The 17,823-nt window shown below is 39.2% G+C and overlaps 2 protein-coding genes and 1 non-coding gene across 5 annotated transcripts in view; 1 reads left to right on the plus strand and 2 right to left on the minus strand.

Annotated features, from left to right (window-relative positions):
• DTL (denticleless E3 ubiquitin protein ligase homolog) overlaps positions 1-7,894 on the minus strand; it is a 49,448-nt gene extending 41,554 nt beyond the window's left edge. For all 3 annotated transcript variants that reach the window (XM_039230135.1, XM_039230134.1, XM_039230133.1), the window contains exons 1-4: positions 7,732-7,894; positions 1,880-2,005; positions 970-1,068; positions 15-76 (exon numbers count right to left, since the gene is read on the minus strand). In XM_039230135.1, the coding sequence (XP_039086066.1) occupies positions 15-76; positions 970-1,068; positions 1,880-2,005; positions 7,732-7,783 (339 nt within the window). In that variant the 5' untranslated portion in view covers positions 7,784-7,894. The remainder of the gene's footprint in view (positions 1-14; positions 77-969; positions 1,069-1,879; positions 2,006-7,731) is intronic.
• On the minus strand, positions 4,678-4,825 carry LOC120230543. The gene has a single exon (XR_005528069.1). It is a non-coding gene; the product is annotated as a small nucleolar RNA SNORA79 (small nucleolar RNA).
• A 196-nt stretch (positions 7,895-8,090) lies between the features above and the next one.
• Positions 8,091-17,823, plus strand: part of INTS7 (integrator complex subunit 7) — an 87,057-nt gene continuing 77,324 nt past the window's right edge. The window contains exon 1 of the mRNA XM_039230100.1: positions 8,091-8,329. Within this exon, the coding sequence (XP_039086031.1) occupies positions 8,236-8,329 (94 nt within the window). The 5' untranslated portion in view covers positions 8,091-8,235. The remainder of the gene's footprint in view (positions 8,330-17,823) is intronic.

A 17,823-nucleotide genomic window follows, 5' to 3' on the forward strand; every position in this document is an offset into this window, starting at 1 on the left:
TGAAAGTCACTTACAAGCTTAAGTTCACCAGGAACCCAGGCCAGATCAAAGACAGCATTCCAGTGAGCCATCCATTCTAAACAAAGAAAATTGTGAATGTGAAATGTCTACACTATGTTCAGGGGTAGCCATATCAATAGCAGTTTGAATTTCTTGAAAGCTATAGTGAAAAGATCAGTCATCAGCACCCACAGTCCACAGGCCAAAGAGAACTTGTGTACTCACAGACATGATACATTACCTTTACTACTATAGAGGACTACCATTTGATATCAAATTCCTTTCCATGAGGTGACTAGTAACATGCTCTCTAAAATGGAATCTTTCTGAAACATTTCCAGCTCAAAAATTTTCATCATGCTCTCTGCATGGAATCTAAACTAGTCTGACATTTAAGGTTCTGCATACTTTGGTCTTTATCTCTGTTGCAAGGTTTATCTCTCACTGTTCTCCATCTATCTTATTCCAGCCAAACTGGATCACTCCCTGTTCCCTAATTATAGCCTATGCTTTCTTATCTTTAGGCCTCTGCTAATGCTTTCCCCTCCACGTGGCAGGTCCTGTTCCACACTGATTGGTTTAAATATCATAGTCTAACCCGAATGTCCTACACTTCATGAAAAATTTTCCTTGCCATCTTTACGACATGAAAGCTTTCCTTTTGACACTTGTGGCATTTTTCCTGTACATTTATATCATTTATAGTTTGTTTTGCTTATCTCCACACTTGACTTAACTAGTTCCTATTAGCTTCTTAATGTCAGTATAACTTTTCCTTGGGAAATGCTTGGTCAATATAAATACTTTAAAGTGATGCTTCCTCTAACCACATTAAGTGTAAAAGATTTAACTTCTTAAACAGACTTAATCAGAAGTCAATATAATCGGTAATATATCCAAATAACAATTTACATGAGGCTTTATGAATTTAAAGTAATGCTAAAACAAAAAATTTAGACCTAGGCTTACCTTTGACACACTTCTTTTTATTGGCTTGTGATTCTGTGTTATATAACCTAACGAAGCCTTCTTCATTGGCAACTGCTAGTATATGCTCCATATTGGGAGCTAAATAAGAAATAAAAAATAAAATACATAAAAAGTAACACAAAAATTTTAAAGCTGGGTATAAAGCTATAAAAACAATGATATAGATTAGCTGAATGCTTCTAGTTAAACACAAAAAAATCTGTCTGAAAAGAGGGAAGAGGATTCTACCCAAATAGCAGTTGATATGGTAGAGAAGTTATTTGAATTAAAGACTGCTTAAAATCTTTCATAATATATAATTCAATAAATGACTCAAAACCACCAAAATTATCTTCAGATAATGCCTTACTTAGAGATGGGTAGTGCTTAAACAAAATAAGAGAGGTACTGATCAAAGGCAAAGAAAAGCATATGATACAGGCCACCAGCAGGTTGAGTCTATTAAATTTCCTTTTCATACCCTTTTACTTTTCCTCTCCTAAACTATTAACAGTTGGGACAACTTCTTCTATTTTTGTTCATATGTTCCCCAATACATTAGAGAGAGAGATTCCATCAGACCAAAAGGTGTATCTACTGGGCAAAACAGTTTTTCATGATAGCTGAACCTTTGCAATCCCTTCTCAGTATCAAGTCAAAAAACAAACAAACAAACAAAAACAGCACCCAACAATGCTATAATAGACCTATGCTTTAGAGAAACTGTAAAACTATGCATAGAAATTAAGAAAAGTCTATTTCATAAATCATAGGAGAACAGTTTTTAGAAAAACTCCACCATCTGTCAAACCTACTATTTTCTTGAAAGGGGGATACCCAGTATATTTCTTCTCTAAGTGTGAAATAGATTATTTCCGAGCAAGCCTAGATGAGATAGTAATTCTCTTACCAGAAGAGAAGGTACATCCAAAAGGAGGAACTGGGGCTCCTGTTTCTCCATAAGAAGTGTGTTCATCATTACAGTTGCACTGATAACCAGTTAGAAGGGACTGTAGAGGGTACTGTGAAGACCATCCTAAAGTAAGACATAATTCCTTATAGAATTCCAATATCACCACATATCAGTACTTTTAACAAGCACAGAGGTAAATATCTGTTTTTAAAAGCTTTACATACTTTATACAAATCCACTCACTATCCAGGATCCTTTAGAATGCAGTTTTTGATATTTTCTTAAGGGATCCTGAGGTTGAAAGGTAGAGATGAAAGAGCATTCTCAACTTCTGGTGAGGTACAGCTTTGGGCTTAAGTGGAATATTAATCCATCTTCAATGGAGACTCTTGTTTGTACACTGAAGATTTTAAGAAACAAGTGGCCTTTGCACATTTAAAAAAGACCTTACCTCTCCAATGCTCTTTGGTGACAATGACAAAACACAACCACAAAGACTACCAAAACCATTAAAACTGCCCTTCTCTTCAATTAAAATTTTGGTTCCAGAGTTTCTAAATCAACATTACTGCAAACTCTTAAATTACTAGATATGTCATACATAAGCCAATGGTCAAAGAGTTAAAGGAAATAATGTAGGTAAATGTGCCTTCCTAGCCACTAACATATTCACAAGTAAATTCTAATTCCACTTCCTCTTTGCTTACCAATGCTAAAATTCTAGGATTCTAAAATCTTAACAGCAACAAGTCACAGTATCTTCAAGTATATTAGAGCAGTTTTCATGTGAGGCATCATGTACCTACCCCTAGGGTACAGTCAGTTCAGCCCTGGCTACTTGTGGGGTCAGGGTAGTCTTTAGAGGAGGTGAAATCAAAGTTGAGAGGTGAGTAAATTTTCACTGAATATACAAGAGAGAGGAAGAAATTTAGGGTAGAGGGAGAATTTATTCTACTTGGGTCAGAGATATAACGTGTACTATGGTCCTAAGTAAGTAGTAAGCAATCTTCAAAGATTTATCATTTAGCTATAGGGGTCAATAACATTTTAAATATTTAAAAGAAACATTTAATAAATGGTTACTGAGAACTAAATGTTTATAAAGCACCAGAGGACAATGAAATTACATTCTGTTGAGAGCTATCTAAATAATTAATAAACTCTCTTACATTTTAGGGTACTTTCAATTCCCACTTTTCATCAAAAATACTGTTTGTAGAAGACCTCTTAGTCTGACATACCTCAGACACATCTAGCTTTGGTGTTCCTAGAGATAACCTGAAGGAATCCGTACAAAAGAAGAAAGAATACAATCCAAAGAATACAACCCAGATTTAGTCTTTATTCCTGGGGGTATTACCTCTAGGTCAGGTATCAGGGTAAACAAGCCATTAATAGACCACTAAAGGAAGAATACAATATTTATGTTGTAAAGTTCATAAATATCCATTTACAGAATGAATTTTAAAATAAAAACCTGTGTTCTAAAGTTATGTAAATGTACACTTGTGGTTTGGGAGTTAAAAAATATAATAATCTAATGATTGCAACACACAAAGTCAAAAGGACCAAGTCTTGAACAATTTAGGCGGAACTGAACAGGATAAGCTCTGGAGATCTAATTCTCTGGAATTACACGGGGACTCCTTCAAACTCTACCTCACTGCCCATTGACTAATATCCAAACACCAACAAAAGGCCTAATAGGGCTTGGTAACTTGTCCTTATCCCCCATTCCTTCCATTTCTTCACTCCCTATAACACACATTGTAGACAGGTCTCTTAACCAACTGTCGTTGGATCCTCGTGCTTTGCAAAAGTTTCCAACATGAATATATAGTTCTTTCCCCCATAACACTCACTTGGAAAAGGCTATTCTTCCCTTGATGTACAATTTAAGCCCCTAGAATTAGGTGCCAATTTTTCAAGGAGTATTTAAGGACATGAAGGTTTTCAGAGAATCATTTGATATATGTGCATTTCTGTAACTGATCTGTCTGAGAAGGTTGTGGCTCTTTGCCCTCCTCTCCCTTCATCACTGTCTTTTTTCCACTTCTCAAAAGGAAGCCTTTCCATGTCCCATTCTTAAACCTTGTTTGATCCAAAGTATAAAAACTTATGGGACTCCAACTAAGAGACAATAGGATAATTCCTTTATTTTATTTTTTTTTATTTCTAGGAGAGAGAGAGAGACAGCGTGAGCAGGGGAGGGTCAGAGAGAGAGGGAGTCACAGACTGAAACAGGCTCCAGGCTCTGAGCTGGCAGTCAGCACAGAGCCCGACGCGGGGCTCGAACCCACGAACCGCGAGATCATGACCTAAGCGAAAGTCGGACGCTTAACCGACTAAGCCACCCAGGCGCCCCAGGATAATTCCTTTAATAAAGGCATCATAAATAGCTAAATCCATCTCTTTAAAAGACATACTTTCAATTAAATTTTACTTTTGGCCTCATAATTATTTACCAAAATTAATAGTCCATATTGTTTTGATCACTTGGATATGAATAACTGTAACAATTCAGAAGAAACTCTTGACACTTAGTGTTTTATGATTACAGAAAATTTTGACACTGCGATCAAAAAAATAACTTTTCAAGCCTAGAATCAAATTACATTAGGATAAATCCTGTGAAAGAAAGTGGAAATAAAATCAAGGGGAAAAAGCAACTATAGCTGACCTTGAACACAGGTTCGAGTCCCCTTACATGTGGGTTTTTTTTTTTTTTGACAAACATAGTAAGGTAATCAGATTTTCTCTTCCTTATAATTTTCTTTCTTTTTTTTTTTTTTTTAAATTGTTTGACTCCACAAAAATCAGAAGACACTAACGGACAGCCAACCCATCCCCATGGTGCCCTGAGTGAAGACAAGTCAGTTTACATTTATGATGGACTAAAATCCCACTACCTAAGGCTCCAAGCAGTGAGAGGAACAGCCATCAAATCTTCCTTATAATTTTCTTAATAAGATCTTCTTTTCTCTAGCTTTACTGAAAAAAATATAGTGTATAATATGTGGAACATAGAAATTATGTGTTAACTGACTATGTTATTGGTAAAGCTTCCTTCCAGTTAACAGGAGGCTGGCTATTAGTAAAGCTTTGGGGGAGTCAAACATTATAGGTAGATTTTTGACTGTGTGGCGTTGGTGACTCTAACCTCCATGTTGTTCAAGGTTCAACTGTACATACAAAATCTGGCAGTTAAAGAGTTTGTTCATATTTAAAAAAAAATGATTGATGTGATCATCAAATCACTAATCTTTATATTCCATTAGATACATTTCGATTTTTTATTTTAAAATTTCAGTAAGTTTAAACCTATGATAAAAACTTTTAGATAACAATTTAAAAATAAAGGAGTAATCAGATTTCCACTTTAGAAAGACTGTTAGCAGCAATGTGGAGAATAAACTGGAGACAGAAACTAAGAGACCATTTAGGAAACTTGTTATTGTATAGACAAGAATTTATTAGGACCCAATGGAAATAAAATGGTAAGTATAGAACACATCAAGATATACTGATGAGGTAAAATCAGTGGGAACAGAGAGGACAGATTCAAGAGGTTTTAAGGGAACTTTCTGTATTTTGTGGAAAAAAGAGGAATTTTTGAATGACTCAAGTTTCTGGCTAGGAAGACTAGTTTAAAATAATGGGTTCATAGCAGCACTCTCAACAATAGCTAAAACATGGAAAGAGCCTAAGTGTCCATCAACGGACGAATGGATCAAGAAGATGTGGTTTATCTATACCATGGAATACTACATGGCAATGAGAAACAATGAAATCTGGCCATGTGTAGCAACATGGATGGACCCTGAGGGTGTTATGCTGAGCGAAATAAGTCAGGCAGAGAAGGACAAATATCTTATGTTTGCACGTATAGGAGGATTAGGAGGAACTTAACCGAGGAGCAAGGGGGAGAAGAAGGGGGGAAATGGTGGGGGAAAGGGAGAGAGGCAAACCATGAGAGACTCTTGAATGCTGACAAAAACTGAGGACTGATGGATGTGGGCGGGAGGGGGGATGGGCATGGAGGAGGGCACTTGTGGGGATGAGCACTGGGTGTTATGTGGAAACTAATTTGACAATAAACTATTTGTAAAAAAAAAATAAAATAAATAAAATAAAATAATGGGACCACTCCCTAAAGTAGGTAGCAGAGCAGGTTTGAGGAAAAACGGAGTTCAGTTTTGAGTACTGGAGTCTGAGATGTTTGTGAGACTGACCTGCTGGGCGAAGATACTCACACAGCTTTTATAGGAATGGATGTAAAGTATAGGGAATGGACGATTGAAGGTAGTAGAGGAAGAAGTCCTGGTTGTGGATATGATCAACATTCATGGGAGTAGGCAGAAGGAGAAAAGGGGCCTAGCATTGAACATCAACATGGAAGGGGAAAAAAGATGGTCCTATAAAATTCTATGCATAGTATATAACAATGAATGAATTTCAGTGTCTAACATATGATACATGAGTTTCTGTGAATGAGAAAGAGAGGGGAAGTAGACAGATCTACTGGAGAATTAGGAAAAACTTTAATTACAAAATAGAAGCTAAATATAAACAGCTTGCCAGGTCTCACAGATAGTAAGGACTTGTGCTAGAATTAAACCTCAGGCAGTTTAACTCCAAAGACAGAGCTCTTACCTACTGCGCAGTACTGCCACTCAGGACACAAGGCACAAAGAAGTTACTTAAGCAAGGTCCCAGGAGAGACAGACAGAGGACATTTAGAGTACCATCAGAAAGAATATACAAGGTGGAAGTAGGTAAGGATGGTACAAAGTTCAGAATGGGGACAGGAAACTGAGGGACTATTCCTCAATCTACTTCTCAATATCCTTTTCCTAGACCCTTGCCTTAATATAAAAGGTCCCCTTCTCATATTCTTTTCTTTTTGTTTTCCACATGGTGTCAAGGGGAAAGAAGACCATTTTTAAATGAATGAGATTTCATTTGCATCCAACCTTAGTCTGCCTAGTAACTCCCTGGTCAAAAACTTAACAGAAAGTTTCAGGTTGATGACACTCAAACCTGAGCTCAAAACTCCTATTGCCAATGTTTTAACCTAAGGAACCTCAACAACTGTAACGAATAAGTTGGATTTCTACATACTACTAACACAGAAACATCCCCAAGTTATACCGCTATACCTGAAAACGAAACAAAGCATTTAAATCCCATTTCTGTATATAACAATACATACTACACTGGCATTCCGAAAATCATTTGGAATAATATACTTTAATCTACTATCAGTGATGATCTCTGTGGGATGTGGTTATGGGCATTTTTCACTGTGTAATTTCGAATTTTCATGCACATGGGGGAACATTTTTTTGACCATGCTAGAAGCAGATGTTCTGTCTTCTCTGCTTGACTGCGTTCCTTAATAGCGAATCATATTCACCAGCGTATACAGCAAACAGTTGGGCTCACTAAAGTTCCACAGCAAATGAATCAATGAATTAACAAATGAATCCGTGAATATGAGTCTTGAAGATCTCACAAAACTGTTAAACTGCACACACACACACATTCAAATGCACGCATTGTCCAGTTAATGTGCAATACAGACAGAAGCCGTAAAGAAGGCCAGCCGATTCAACTTTCGTCCCTCCGTCGGCCCGTATTGCAATTTAAAAACTCCCGATTACGATTAAAAGTGTCCCAAAGGCATAAAAGTGCAGCTTTCTTCAGTAGTTCTCACTAACAAGAACTCACTTTGGCCTTGAGAGAACTCGGGGGCTGGGAAACAGAGTTGGAGTCGGCCTTGGTGCGCCGTGTTGTTCGGGGGAGGTGAAGCCCGCCAGCAACAAGTAGCGGTTAGGGCCGTTACTCACCATTTCTTGGGACGCCGAACTGGGGCTGGCGGAGCACCGAATTGAAGAGCATCTGGGCCAGAGGAAAAGGTTCAACTGAAGGAAAAGCCGCGGAAATGGCCCCTAGGTTCAGCAGAAATCGTAGCTTGCGCCCCTCAGAACACGACTAGTTATTGCCTCCAACTCCCGCCACTGTAAGCCCCGGCCACCAAACTCCCCGCCAAACTGACGTCACGCCCTCTGATTGGCTCTCGCCGCGGCGTCCGGGCGCCTCCGAGTCACTTCCCCCTTCCAATCCCCGCCTCTTTTTCTCCAAGCCGCGGGAACCCAGAGTTCTGGAGCTCCCTGAGCGCCTGCGCGGGGGGCCGCAGAGGCGCTGGCGAACGGCGGGGAGACCAGGGCGCATGCGTAACAGGGCTTGACATAGCGCGGAGGAAAAATCCGCGAGGTGGTGGAAGAAGATGGCGGTGCTGGGGCAGAGTTTGCAATCTTTTTAAATAGCCTAGTCGCGTGATTATTCGGGTCATGGCGTCAAACTCAACTAAGTCTTTCCTGGCAGATGCCGGCTATGGCGAACAGGAGCTGGATGCTAACTCTGCCCTTATGGAATTAGACAAAGGTATTCGAAAGAGCGGGCTGAGCGGGTGAAACGGGTGTGGGGGGCACTGGCGCCACCAGGCGGTGGTGGCCGCCGGATAGGCGCATGCGCCTAGTTTTCCTGGGCGAGGGCGAGGGCGGGGGCGGGCTCCCAGGCTCTGGGTGAATCCGGAGCTTTTGCAGCTCTCGAAGACTGCAGGAAAATTGCAACGTTGCCGGTTTGGCTTTGCACCAGTTGAACAAGTAGCGCTCTCCAGTGATGGGCCCGGTCTGACCACTTGGGGGCACAGTCCCCCGATTTTCCAAGCAGTTTGTAAAAATGTTAAATTTAAATTGTGAAATTATTTTTCAGTACGTACAGTTGAAACAAGGTCTTCGCCAGGAGTGCTAAATAATAATCTTGCACCCACTTTATAGCGATTTATTTTATTTCTGTTAACTCTGTTACCTACAGGTTATTAGGCAGGTTAAATATGGCCCCCCAAAATTGGAAAAGCATCGCCTTTTTTTCCTGTAAATTCCACGAGTTCTCTTTTTCTGTCGGTGAAGGGGTGGAGGGTGAGGGGTGCAAGGGCTGCTTGGTGTAGTGGAAGAAGCTTTGGAGTTAGGCCGAGTCGAATTCCAATGCCACTAATTTTAATGATCATGAACAGGTCATCTAAGTTCACCTAAGCTAGGTTTTTTTGTCTCCGAAGTGGGTTCAGTACACCTGAGCTGGCAAGACTTGTAAATATAGATGTAATTTTATGGAAAGGAAGCCTTTATTAAATGCTAAAGAGATATGCCTTCTTAGATATGGGTGTGGGGGGCAAAGGCGAATATTTGACAGTAAAGAGCTCAAGTATTAAACCTTTGTTTCGGTGTACTTCAGTGATTTTTATTGAATGGGGGGATCATTTTGTCACCTGGCACACAGTTAATTCTTCATTGATCATAGTCCATGTATAATATATTGAGAGTTAGGACTACAGGTTAGAAGGATCTGTCTTTAAGTCCACTTTGAGCCATTTCCCAGCTCTCTGATGTGGACACTGTCAAGTTTTTGGGATTTCATTTTTTTTGGTTTTTAACCTGTAAACATTTCGAGTAGGTAGGTCTAGATAAGGGTTTCTCAGAAAAAGCTTTTAACTCCTTTTGATCAACATAAAGATGTCACAGCACTTCAATGAGATATTCCTTTGGTTGAATCATCATATCTTTAGTACAGACTCATCAGCCAAGAAAATGATGCTGGGCTTTCCTTTCTCTTATTGTTTCCACTATGAAATATGAAATTATAATAGTAAATGTCTTTTTTAAACATTACCTAATCTTTTCCTTTTCATTCTGGAAATTCCTTCCTATTCCCCAGTGAAAGTTGCAGGTCTAGATATCTAATAACCTTACCAATTCTAAAGACATTTTCTGCCACTCTGGTCTAGGTGGGCTCATTTCATGACAGTAGGACAGTGGTTGTAGAACAGAGATCAGGATCAGGCTCTGAAGAAGTGAGAAATCCAGAATTCCTAAAAATTTGACATTGTGGTGAAAAATATATAACACGATTTGTGCTTTTTAGAAGTTGAAATAGAACTACAGTATTTCTTGCATGACTATTGAGTGTTTAACTATAAACCTGCAGTCAGTCTGAGGTATTAAGCAAGTGATTGTATTCAGTTCTGCCAGGAGGACCCCAGGTGAGTATTCCCTAGATGAGTCTCAGGCTCAGAAAGATAATTTGAACAATACAAAAACAACACTTTTGTTCTTTTTCACTTCACCATGCTCATCTTTTAAAGCTGTTATAAAATTAGATTTTAAGAATGGCCAGTTTCATTAGAATATAATTTAGTATTTTAACTATTGAATAATTTCATCCTTTACTTGTTAAAGTATTTCTGTTTTATGAGCCAAAGGTCATAGAGACAGAAAGCTACAAGTTCTGACTTTGCTTTAATTCTAAAACATCTAGGAGCACCTGGGTGGCTCAGTTGGTTAGGCATCTGACTTTGGCTCAGGCCATGATATCACAGTTTGTGAGTTTGAGCCCCACGTCGGGGTCTGTGCTGACAACTCAGATCCTGGAGCCTCCTTCGAATTCTGTGTCTCCTCTCTCTCTCTGCTCCTCCATGCTCATGCTCTGTCTCTGTCTCTCAATAATAATGAAAAACATTTAAAAATAAATAAATAAAACATCTAGACCAGAGTTTCCCAAATTGCATTCCAAGGAATAGTTTCTCAAGTATTTTATAGGAGGTTCTTACTCCATAGCCCATCTTCTTGTCCCTCCCTTGCACCCCTCAAAACGTACAGACACTCACATTCACACACATGACTTATTTCATCAGGCTTTGTACTAGGGAAACAGTAACAAAAACAAAATAAGGCCCCTGCCCCTGTAGAGCTTATATTTGGGACAGAGAAAATAGGCAATAAGCAAATATATTAAGCATATATTGTGATAGGTAGGGATACAAACTATAAAGAAAAATGAAACTAATGAAGGGGGCTGGAGAAAACTGGGTGTGGACTTGGGGTTGGTTTGTTATTTTATTTACTTTTTAATGTTTATTTACTTTTGAGAGAGAGGGAGAGAGAGAGAAGGGGAGGGACAGAGAGAGGAGGAGACGAAGAATCCAAAGCAGACTCCAGGCTCTGAGCTGTCAGCACAGAGCCTGATGCAGGGCTTAAACCCATGAACCTTGAGATCATGACTTGAACAGAAGTCTGACACTTAACAGAGCCGCCCAGGCAGCCCTGGTTTGTTATTTTATGTAGGATAGTCAGAGAAAGGCCTTACTGGTCAAATAGAGGAACAGCAAATGCAAAGACCCTGAGGTCTGAGCCTGTTTTGCATGTTCTTTCTGAAGCAGAGTGATAGACATTGAAGATAGAAAGGTTACCAGGAGCCAGTTCATGCAAGGCAATACAAACCATTGAAAAGACTGGTTTTAATTCTGAGTGAGATGGGAAACCATGGGGAACTTTCAGCACAGGTGTGGCATATCTGACTTAACAGAAGGATCTATCTGACTGCTGTGTTGAGAGTACATTGAAGTGGGAGGGCCAGGGATGGAAGTGAGGAAACTAGTGAGGAGGCAATGGTAACAAACCAGGGGAACAAAAAATAGTAGCTTGGGCCACTGTGGTTTCAGTGAAGATGTGTGAAGTGCTGGGATTCTGGATATATTCTGAAGGTAGAGTCAACAAGATTAGCTAATGAATTTGATGAGAATGTGAGAATTAGTGATCAGGAAAAAAACTTTGAGGTGTTTGGTCAGATCTACTAGAAGTATGTATTGCCGTTTACTGAGTGGATGAACGTGAAATCAGTTTGGGACTGCTAAACTTGAGACATCTCTTAGTCATCCAAATGGAGATGTTGCATAGGCAGCTAGATGTACACATGTGACACTTGAACTCCATTATAAAGAAATATCTGTGGCACTAGTGTCCTTAGGTGCACACTTGGGAAATGTCATTTATAACCTCTTGTACTTTGTTCTGAGCCTTTTGAGCAAGCATGGCAGTAAGCTATTTGTTTCTGATCTCTCTAGAATAAATGGATGCCATTTTGAAGCTGATACAAGTCCATTCCTTCCAGATGTAGTTAGTAACACAGAAAAATTATCAGGTGATAGCCATTCATTCATTCAGCAAATATTTACAGATCGCCTGCATTGTGTTAGTCGCTGTACTCGGACTTTAGGCTATATTATTGAACAGTAGAGCTTTAAGAAGGAAACAGGGCTAGATCATATATGGCCTTGTTAGTCAGGACAAAAAGTTTGGTTTTTATGTCAAGTGCATTGAGAAAACACTGCAAGTTTTTAAGTAGAGGACTGTCACAGGATTGGTTTACATTTTTAGAGATCACTCTAGCTGCTTTTGGTCCCTTTTTTAGAGTTTTAAGCTGATAACCATGATGACTGAGCTGTGAGGACTAAGTATATACAGAGTTAAATGTTATAATCAAGTATAACTTATTTATCTGACAAGTTTCAGAACATGGATAATCATTAAGACAGGCATTGTAAGGACATATCATAAATTAATCAGTATAACTTTCTTACTCCTATAACTTCTGCATAGTTTGAACTGACAGAAAGTGTCCTGATGATTTAGGAAAACCTATGCAAGATCTCCTTCACCCTGAGTGAAAAGGAGTCTCCTTTAAATGACATCACTCAGCCTGTCTGATTCCTTGAGGTTGGTTGGCCTTGGAAAGGATATGTGGAAAGAGCAACCAGGAAGGGAGTGGTTCCCTTTCTTACAGCTGGGCTATGGGAAGAGAGGAAATTTAGGAGATGGAGTTGCTACTTGAGGTGTTGGTGAACTTACTGCTACATGAAATTTTGAGGTGTGTTCATTGAAAAATTTAAGTATGAAATAGAAAATTGATACAAATCAGGACAACTATTTATTCTTCCTGATTTTCCCCTTAGATGCTATCACCTCACCTATGTTCCAAAACCTGTGAACTCTCAGAATGTGAAAGAGACCACAGATTGCTATTTCACTATCCATATTGGCATAGATGTGGTTGGTGTTATAATAAACAAATGAGACTTTGGATATATCTACATATCTCCTACTGAAGTGAGGCCTCTGCAGCAAAGTCTGTACCAGGTGACTCATTCCATGCCATAACTGATTGATTCAGAAGTGGACATGCAACCCACATTGAGTCAATCAAATTCTCTCTTGAGACTCTGTACCACCAAACCATAGTTAGTCTGACAGTATCAAGAAGTAAACCTATAAGAAGGTCATGTGGAATTGAGAGTCTCAATATCTCAAATTCTGATTGGTGATCACTTGATGAGTCATGAACTATTCCAAAAACCCAAGGCCCTTCTTCAGTTCTTACTGAAATCCATGGACTCATTTTTAAATATGGGTAAGAGCTTCTATCTTGTAACTTACAAACTGGGTTAAGTATTCCTGAAAGTTAGTATTCATAAAATAAGACTAATTTGTTTATGATTCTAAATCAGTATTCTGACTGTACAATATTGTATACATCCTATCATGTATAGTTACAGACAATTTATGAAATTTGGATGAAGGATGTTTTATTATTTGTTATCAGTTGACCTATCATTTCAGTTGTTTCTAGTCCCGCTTTTAAAATATAATTTACTGAGACTTGGCCATGATCAGTTTATTAAACTGTGGGTTATTAAGTTATCTTATAATGTCTGGCGCATACTTAGGATGGTATTTCTTCTCCACCGCCATTTTTAATGAATACACTTTAAGATACATATGTGTTATGGTTCCATTTTGAATCATCCTCACCCCTCAGCTAAAGCAAATGTATATACCAGACTCTCTTATAACATGCTTGTATGGTGAAGTGTATCAGCATTGTTGTTTGCAGTGGTTATTAGTCATGTATTTGGTCACAGTGTCTTGGGATTGCTCCTCCCGTGCTTCAGGAAAGACCCACACCATGAGTCCTGTCTCACCACAGTGGAAGCAAAAACTGACTTTCTAGTTTCTTTTGCAGGAGTGCAGGATGTGAACTTGGCTCTGCCAATCAGACAGACCTCCTCTGGGCTCTGTGATACAGGGGGTTAGCAATGCAAGAAGGCATAGTTGAAGGGCACACTCACAATTCCGTGCCCTGGCAGCGACAGTGGCTGCGGTGTTAGCCGACAGTAATAGCGGCAATGGCTACGGCATTCCTGGATGACAGCAGAGCTAATAGTAGCATCCCATGTTTCCCAGCAACAGGACTTATCATCTAATCAGTCTAGCAGTGTGGTATTACGTGTTCTTAGATCTTTAGCCTTGAAACTGTTTATTAGATTTTTAATAAACTCATGTTCTGCATAATCAGCCAGTTAGCCTGTGTGGCTTGAAGCTAAGAACTCTGATTGATACATGCTACTGGAAATGTACGTTGTTTTGAAAACTTAACATAATGTACATAACAACCACCAGGTTTACCATAATTTATGTTATTCTTCCTCAGTTCCCTAGAATTTGTCATCCCTCAGAATTACAGCACTCTAAAATCTTAATCAAATAATCCCTTTTTATTTTTTTTATTTATTTTTTTTAATGTTTTATTTTTTAGGAGAGAGAGAGACAGCGCGAGCAGGGGAGGGTCAGAGAGAGAGGGAGACACAGAATCTGAAGCAGGCTCCAGGCTCTGAGCTGGCAGTCAGCACAGAGCCCGACGCGGGGCTCGAACCCACGAACCGCGAGATCATGACCTAAGCGAAAGTCGGACGCTTAACCGACTAAGCCACCCAGGCGCCCCGCAAATAATCCCTTTTTAAATCTTAACCTCTATTCTCTGGTCTGGAGCCAGATTGCCAGGATTTGAATCCCACATCTGCCTTTATTAGCTGTTGTTTCTTGGGAAAGTTGCTTAACCAGACTTTGCCTGTGTCATCTTTAAAATGGGGATAATAGGTGGCTCAGTCAGTTGAGTGTCCAACTCTTGGTTTCAGCTCAGGTCATTATCCCACAGTTTGTGAGTTTGAGTCCCATATCGGGCTCTGCGCTAACAGTATAGAGCCTGCTTGGGATTCTCTCTCTCTCTCTCTCTCTCTCTCTCTCTGTTTCTCTGTCTCTCTCCCTCTCCTTCCTCTCCTGTACTCACTCTCTCTTTCTCTCTCAAAATAAATAAACTTAAAAAAATAAAATGGAGATAGTAATAGTAACTAACTTCTATGACTATAGTGAGAGTTTAGTACATTTAAAGTGCTTAGTAGAGTGGCACAGAATAAGCACTTAATATGCACCACCACTGTCATCATCATAACTGCTATTGACCTTTCTTTATTTTCATTCAGACCTCACCAGTCTACTTTCTCTTACCCATCAGACTCTTCTGTTTTCTTTATCCAGCTTAGATTTCATGGTGCCTCATTTTATTAACTTTATTAGCTTTCTTACTTTAAATTCTTATCCAAAATTCTCTTCTAGTTATTTGAGCCCAAAGGCAACCAAAAATTGCTAGAAAAAGTCCTACAGTAGAGTGTGTGGTTATAGTCACAAATGATATCAAACCCAAACTGCCCTTGAACACAGACCTGCAATACTACAGTGTTTATATAGTCAAGACTCCCACCTTCTTTAATGACATTGCAGATCTTTAAAATTTTCAAAACCGGAAATTCTGGGGGATTTTTTTTTTTTTTTTGGTGAAATCTCATTTCATTTTAAAATTTGACTATGAATTCAAAACCTTTAAAAAACTTTGTTATCTGTCAGGTGAAATTTGTCTGAGGGCCAGATTCAGAAACCTACTAGTTTTTTAATTGCAGTATAGACAGGCCGGTCAAGTAAGACACAAGTAGTGGAGGATAGCTTGAGGATCCAAATTCCTACCCTCTCAAAGTAGCTTTAGGCTCAGGTCATGATCTCATGATTCATGAGATCCAGCCCCTTGTCAGGCTCTGTGCTGACAGTGTGGAGCTTGCTTGAGATTCTCTCTCTTCCTCTCTGCCCCTTCCCCACTTGTGCGTGTTCTCTCTCTTTCTTTCAAAAATGAACATTTAAAAAATAAAAAAGGAGAGCTCTGTTTCTTTGGTGGGAGAATACAAAGAAAGATGTAGAAACAGCAATCACATCCCTACACCTTAATGTCTGGTTTTATAGTGACATTCTCACCATTACTGGTCTTATGATCAGGGCATACTTCCTCAGGTTGGTTGTAGCTAGCAACAGAGATGAAGTGAACAGTCCTTCTTAGAACACGATCTGTTTGTGCTGCGTGCCTATATTCAGGTGCTTGGCTTATTCTGAAATTGAAATTGGCCCAGAGCAAGCCACGGGTACCCTAGCCCCAGCATAGGATTGTTGCCAAATCCTACATCTTCAGGCATTTCTCTCTTCCCTTGAACCTTAGCTTCTGTCCCTTAGAGCCAACCTCACTTCTTGTTTCCTTTTTCCTAAAGCTCTTACATCAGAAAATAAGCAAGAAATGTACTGTTCTTTAACTTATTTATTTTGATTGGCTCTGTTACAGGAATGAGGGTCTATTTTATCTTAAGGAAATAAAATTTGACAATATTAGAGAAATCGAAACATTTCTGTGGCCAAATTCAAAATTATCTTTGGTACATTTTAAATCACCGTGTTTAAACAAGTCAGTGTAATCTGTAGTTCTGCTTTTTAAGAGAATGTAAAACAGATCATATTCTGTCAGGAAGCTTCCTCTACATGGGCTGTCTCCTACTTTACGTTTTTCATCCCAATCAGGGTTCAATTCATCACAAACAGAACTTTACCTCCTTTTGCGTCACTCAACTACTGGCAGGGAGAAGAGGAGGAAAAAAGGCCAATGACAGTGTATCATCCCGACAGATTACCCCCTCACACACACACATGCACAAACACATCTGTTACTTCTCTCATCTCCATCCTCACACTTGCCTTTCCTCTTTCCCTTCCTTTTGTCCTTACTGCCCTGTGTGTGTCCCTGGACCCCTTTGTCAAGTCAGGCCTTTAGAAAAGCTTTTAAGTCTCAATGAGCCACTGCCAGATGCCTGGAACATTTCCATAGGCAAGGTGTGTTTGTTGGGAGAAGAGTCCTAGAGCTTTAGTAGCAGTTCTGTGCATGAAGGTGGGGGGTAGGGGAAGAGGGAGCAGGCAAAGAAGGGATATGTTCTAAATATCTCAATTAGAAACGTGAATTAATTTTTCCATAGGAACTTTTATTATAAGTAGTTATTGGATTCTGGAATGTGACAAGTGCTGATAGTGCTTTTTATTTTCCTACGAGGAAGTATATTTCAAGTACCAAATAACCAACATGAGTGCATTTATAGAACTCACACCATTAATAAGTTGTAGAAATTGCTTGTGCAGATTTACTCTGTGATTGTCTTTTGTATTGAAACACAGTCACCCAGTAAAGAGTCCACAGATGAGTACTTCCTTTGTCATTTTCTAACAGTGAGCAGACTTTACTGAACAGAGAGAGTGTTGTGCACCTATTTTTGTACAAATACAGATATATATAATTAGCATTTTGCAAATGCTAAAATACTAAAAGAAATATTTGAAACTGATTATATTAATATCATATCAATATATTCATTCTAAATGAATATATTTTAGGGATTGAATATTAACTTTTTTATTCTTTTTTTAATTAAAAAATCAGATTAATTGAGGTGAATTAAAATTCACCAAATGTATGCAGTCATGAAACCACTACCACAGTCAAGACCTAGAGTGTTTCCGGGATACCAGGGTCGCACAGTTGGTTGAGTGTTCAACTCTTGATTTTGGCTCAGGTTGTGGTCTCATGGTTCGTAAGCCCGGGCCTCACATCAGGCCTGCATTGACAGCACATGACATGCGTGGGATTGTCTCTCTCCCCCTCTCCCGTTCAAGCTCACTCTGTTCTCTCTCTCTCAAAATAAATAAACTTAAAAAAACAAGACATAGGACATTTCCTTCACCCCCAAAACTTTCCCTCTACCCCTTTGCAGTCAGTGTCCTCTCTCAAGCCCCTGATAACCACTGATCTGTTCTCTGTCCCAAAGTTTTGCCTTTTTTTGAAAGTCATAT

Source organism: Hyaena hyaena, unplaced genomic scaffold (assembly GCF_003009895.1).
Source record: "Hyaena hyaena isolate Hyena2069 unplaced genomic scaffold, ASM300989v1 scaffold_43, whole genome shotgun sequence".
Lineage (NCBI taxonomy): Eukaryota > Metazoa > Chordata > Mammalia > Carnivora > Hyaenidae > Hyaena > Hyaena hyaena.